The 6,118-nt window shown below is 37.1% G+C and overlaps 1 protein-coding gene across 1 annotated transcript; it reads right to left on the reverse strand.

Annotated features, from left to right (window-relative positions):
* Positions 1 to 2,199: 2,199 nt before the first annotated feature.
* Positions 2,200 to 3,192, reverse strand: LOC104983878 (olfactory receptor 4K5). Its single transcript, XM_010833400.1, has one exon. It carries the CDS (start codon positions 3,190 to 3,192, stop codon positions 2,200 to 2,202), a length of 993 nt encoding a protein of 330 aa, XP_010831702.1.
* Between the last annotated feature and the right edge of the window lie 2,926 nt (positions 3,193 to 6,118).

Raw genomic sequence — 6,118 nt, forward strand, 5'->3', positions numbered from 1 at the left:
GGAGCCTGGTGGGCTAGAGTCCATAGGGTTGCAAAGTCAGACACGACTGAAGTGGTGTCTCCTTAATAACTATAATATGAACTAGGTGTATAGCAGGGAGGAACACAGCAAAGCCTGTTACGATTCTTCTCAGTGTCCCATTGTCTCTGCACAGCTCCGCAAATATTCATTTACCAAACATTTGCTTTTGTATTTCCATGTAAGTTGCCTTCCTCTCACCATACCTCTATCCCCAACATCCTCTTTTTTCTTTAGCTGCAGGCAGTATATAGGTGAAGGTTGTAGCCATTTTGGTGAGTTACCCAGTTTTCCTGGTCTCTCACATGTATGTATGTTACTAAATTTTGTTTGATTTTCTCCTGCTAAACTGTTAACTGATATAGTTTCCTTGTCAAGAAATGGACAAAGGAGGGACTTCCTGGCATTTTTAAAAACTTTAAAAATGGTTCACATCAAAAATACATATTTTTTTTTAAAAAAAAGGAAATGCACTAAGGAAAAAATATGTATGCTAAGTCGTTCCAGTAGTGTCCAACTCTTTGCAACCCTATGGACTGTAGCCCACCAAGCTCCTCTGTCCATGGGATTCTCCAGGCAAGAATACTGGAGTGGGTTTCCATGCCCTCCTTCAGGGAGGAAAAATATACTTTTTATTAAAGGAATACTTGTAATTTTCTTCTAACCTTTCTTATTACCTTTTTTGATGAAAGGAAACACCAGACATAACTGTGACCACTGCTCTTTTCCTTGGCACACATTGGCTGGAAATCCTTCTAACTTACCTGAAATTGTATCTACTGCTAAGAAAGTTGTAAACTTCATCAACATTTAAAGGTAGGACCTTGAATATGCAGCTCGTAAAGAGATTACATAAAGAATTAAGAACAAAATGTGTTTTTCTCTACTACAAGAAAAATTGCTGGCTTTCCAGACATTCTTTGCAAAAGCTTAGCTGAGATATAGGTAGCACTTTATAGCTCCTTGAGAGAGACCTTGTAAAGATACTTTGTTCATTTGTATACAATGTAAGTGAGGCCATGTGGAAAAATTCAAAATTTGGAGTCCTCTGACACGAACATTTCTTCTTCTGTGAAATTAACTCTGGGAATTCAGGCTCAGTTTCTTAATATTTAGCATTTTATTTCAAGAAGTCCATTAAAATACAAATTTAAGATTAATTCAATATTATATATGGCATATAGATTTCAATGTCAAAAATTACCTACCAAATCAACTTACCCAAACTAAAAACCAACTGCCTTCACATTACAGTGTATAACTGAACAATAAAGTGCAACAATAAATAAAAAAGGCAAACAATAAAGTGCAAAATTAGAGTTTTCATTCTTAGAATAAAAGAGAGACTAATATTTACATAATCTATTTGCCTTGTATTAATTGAGAGATTTTGGAAAGTAAACTTAGAACGTCTAATCAACAGTAATAATTTCCCTAACTGTCCCCAGAGTCCAGGGTAGAGATCCGTTTGTGGGGTCCTGATTGCTAACCAGGATGTATGTTTAACATTGATCATTATAACAAAGAACTCTGTATTTGGCCCACATACAAAGAGTGCTGCACAGCTCTTTATAGAACAGACTGAAAAGTCAGTGTTGAATTGGTCAGCTTTAAAGACTCTCCTCTACAACTCGTAATTTCAGAGGAAACTGGCATTTCCTTAACTGATCAGAGAAAGCCCACTATATATTTGAAAAGTAAACTTCCAATTATATTTATTTCCATATTTTAAAGCACTGTTAATTATTGGAAAATAATATGGGATAGGCATAATTGATATTGGAGGAAAAATTTCATAACTGAAGAATCTTCACTTAATTTTATGCACTTATCTTAAATCAGTGAAGCTGCTATCCTGGGATACTGGGAAAATAGTATACCCTGCTATTATGGGAAAATTCAGTTTCAAATTCTTGAATACTATTTGCCTATATTGATTCTTAGGCATGTAAATTAGGAAACATAAGATTTTTTTAAGTGTCTAAAGTTATCCCCGCCAAAGAATCAGCTACTCATTCTTTTTTCCCATCCTACTTATATTTACCTATAACTAAAACATCTATGTGGGAGAAGGAAATGGCAACCCACTCCAGTGTTCTTGCCTGGAGAATCCCAGGGACGGGGGAGCCTGGTGCTCTGCCGTCTATGGGGCCGCACAGAGTCAGACACGACTGAAGCGACTTAGCAGCAGCAGCAGCAGTCTTTATAAAGGGAATTCCTCACTATTACTGGCCTTTCAGAAATTTTCTTGGCCCTTGAATAATGGATCATAATTTTCCTGAAGGCAATCTTCATATCTCTGTTCCTTAATGTATAAATAATGGGGTTTAGAATGGGAGTGAAAATGGTATAAAATATGGCAAGAACTTTATCCACAGGGTAGCTGGTAAAGGGCCACACGTAGATGAATATGCAAGGTCCAAAGAATAATATTACTACAGTAATATGGGCAGCCAGAGTAGAAAATGCTTTGGCCATTGCAGCAGAAGACTTAAACCAGACAGTGATGAGAATAATGATATAAGAGCTGACCAAGAGTGAGAAAGTGCTTAAGGAAAGGATTCCGCTATTGACTACAATTAGTATTTCAGTGATGTAAGAGTCCAGGCAGGCAAGTTTGGTCACTCGAGGGAGGTCACAGAAAAAGCTGTCTACTACATTGGGCCCACAAAAAGGCAGATTCACAGTAAATGACAACTGGCTTAGTGTGTGCACCAAGCCCACAGCCCAGGAGATCATTACCAGAACAGTGCACGTCCTTCGTCTCATGATGATGACATAGTGCAGGGGTTTGCATATGGCTACGTATCTGTCATAGGCCATGGAGACAAGTAGCATCATCTCCCCTCCAGTGAAAAGGTGAATGAAGAAAATCTGAGCTATGCAGCCACTGAAGGAGATGGTCTTGTGTTCACTCAGAAAATCAGCAATCATCTTAGGAGTAGCAAAGGAAGCCTGACAGATGTCCACAAAGGAAAGGTTTCCCAAGAGAAAGTACATGGGAGAGTGCAGGCTGCTGTCAGAAGTCACTGTGAGGATAATGAGAAGATTTCCCAGCACAATGACCATATACAACACAGAGAAGAACACGAAAAAGAAGAGCTGGAGCTCCTGAGAACTAGAGAGTCCCAGTAATACAAACTCAGACACCACTGATGAATTGACCTTATCCATGGATCCAGGCTGCAGACTTGCTCTGAAACAATCCTGAAGAAGGGGAATCGGAGGAATCAGAATTACAAACTATAACACTTTTAATGTAAACGATTCTGAGATACCAGATATAATGCATATTTGCTGAATGAAAAATTTTGAAGAGACCATGATAATGTATCTGAAGAGTCAGAAGGATCTTATGAGAATGTCCAGATAATTTTACCAGTCTCATTAGAACCTCTTGAGTTTTGGGATAGTCTTAATAATCTTTCACACAGTAGTAAACAAGCTCATTCATGACCTGACTTATCGTGATCACAATGTATACAAAACTTTACTACTATTGTAGGAATAATAACAATTTAAACAGTTCCTACAAGGAGATACTGTTGACTATATATTTTCCAGGTCTATAGTTGCAACCCAGACTGTCAATTACTCTTCTGTATAATTTCTTAAAATGCATATTATAACTTTATTTTAATTATCTAAAACTCATCTTTGCTTAATAATTTAAAAACAGAACCTAAATTTTTTCATTATGTTTGCCTATCAAAATTAGATTTAGAATAATTTATGATCCTCTTGCTTAGTGTTCTCCATGAGATTATTAAGACATCTTCATAATTAAACACTAGTTGTTTCAGCATAGAGAAATAAAAATAATTGAGTTATAAATGTCCCATGTTCCTTTAAATATATTTTATTTGGAATCAGAATAATCCTGAGAATTATTTCAAACTTGCATCTCATTTCTTCCCTGTAATAATATAGCCCTGCTATATAAATCCAATCCCATTGAACTGAAAAAAAAAAAAAAAAACTTTCAGGAAGCTGTATTTATAGCTCTATTTGTTCTTACAATTAACCATTGAACACAGTTATAGTAATGAACCTTAGAGTGAGAAGTGATCTTACCCCCATGTAAGAACATGTATGTGTTCAACTGCCTATTTCATACAAGAAACTAAAGTCTCACTCTGTCCCTGGAATACCGTCCTAGACTCTCAACCCCACCCTCTCTAGCTTTATTGAGTAATAACTGATGAGTAAAAAATATTTAAGGTATACAGTGTGATATTTTGGTATGTGTATACACTGAAATTATTACCACAATCAAGCTAATATTAACATATCCATTATCCCACATAGTTATCTTTTCATTTGTGAAACAATTAAAATCTAGTCTCAGCAAATTTTAAATATATAATACATTACAACTAACTGTAGTCACCATGCTGTACGTTAGATCTCCAGAATTTATTCATCCTACATATCTGAAACTCTATACTTTTTTATCAATGCTCATTTAGATCCAGATATAATCACAATCCACACAGGGAAGCCCTCAAGTAGAAAATCATTTCCTATATTTTTATTGGAAGAATGTACAGAGAAATGTTTCAACTTATCCACGTTTTGTATATACATTATTGTAGACTTCTGGAGTCAAACTATTAAGAGAATCCATCTTAAAAAAATTAAAAATTAAATGAATGTATTAGTAACAATACGTAACTGACAGTATTCTGAAATACACCATACATTATTTTATTACCTTTTCCATGTGGACTCACTTTCTTTCTGTTTCCCCATCTCTAAAGTTGTTCTTGCTCAAGTTTATAAACTTATTACATAAAATGATGAACTGTACCTAGTGAAAATGTTTATTGTGTGAATACAATGCATATAAAGTGGTTCCCAGGTGGTGCTAGTGGTAAAGAACCTGCCTGCCAATGCATGAGACATTAGACATGGGTTTGATTCTGGGTCAGGAAGATCTCCTGGAAGACTAAGTAATATTCCATTATATGGGTGTCCCTGGTGGCTACTGGTAAAGAACCCGCCTGCCAGAGCAGGAGATGTAGGCTCAGTCCCTGGGTTGGGAAGATACCCTGGAGAAGGAAATCACAACCCAGTCCAATATTCTTGCCTGGGAAATCCCATGGACAGAGAAGCGTGGCGGCCTATGATCCATAGGGTCACAAAGAGTTGGACTTGACTGAGCAACTGAGCACACAGCACAATGGGTATAAATTAAGAGAATGAGGTACATTTCTGGTTCACAACTTTTCTCCTCAATTCAACTGTTTTTCCCTTTCAGGATTTTTCATTGTTTAACTGTCACTATTATTCTTCCAGGTTGTAAACCTTACTTTTTCCTCACTCTTCCACTTGTAACATCTCATTACTCCTTAAAGTCAAAAAATAAATAAATTTTAAATTCTTTACCTTGACAACCAAGTATACATGGTCTGATCTGGTTTTATCTACACTGTTCTCCAGCAAAGACACACTCAGTCATTTATTAAGCTGGTAAACACTACCTATTCATTTTTTCCTATCTTTCTCAAATAGATGGTCTATTCCAATGCAAGTGTCATCTCCTCAATAAGTCTTCACAGAGCTTAAGCTGAAATTTCTCACCTCCTAATTTTGTTGAGGTGCTTTACTTACATGTATATAATGTTCTCTTTTAAGGTAAGAGTTTGTGGGTAGCTAATGTTTCCCTACCACATGGAGAGATGCTTGAATACTTGTGCATCTTATATACAACTCACAGGATATAGTACAGATATTTTGCATGGAATAGATTTTCCATAAATGCACTTAGTGCTGCTGCTGCTGCTGCTGCTGCTAAGTCGATTCAGTCATGTCCGACTCTGTGCTACCCGATAGACAGCAGCCCACCAGGCTCCCCTGTCCCTGGGATTCTCCAGGCAAGAACACTGGAGTGGGTTGCCAGGTCCTTCTCCAATGCATGAAAGTGAAGAGTGAAAGTGAAGTCGCTAAGTCATGTCCGACTCTTTGCGACCCCATGGACTGCAGCCCACCAGGCTCCTCCGTCCATGGGACTTTCCAGGCAAGAGTACTGGAGTGGGGCGCCATCGCCTTGCTAACTGAAATATATTTCACCTCATATCTATCATTTTACTTAGTATTT

This window comes from Bison bison, unplaced genomic scaffold (assembly GCF_000754665.1).
Source record: "Bison bison bison isolate TAMUID 2011002044 unplaced genomic scaffold, Bison_UMD1.0 scf7180017863579, whole genome shotgun sequence".
Classification (NCBI taxonomy): Eukaryota; Metazoa; Chordata; class Mammalia; order Artiodactyla; family Bovidae; genus Bison; species Bison bison.

What these genes read in the sequence shown, in the direction of transcription:
- LOC104983878 (XM_010833400.1), bottom strand. Translation starts at nt 3,192, where the DNA reads ATGGATAAGGTCAATTCATCAGTGGTGTCTGAGTTTGTATTACTGGGA.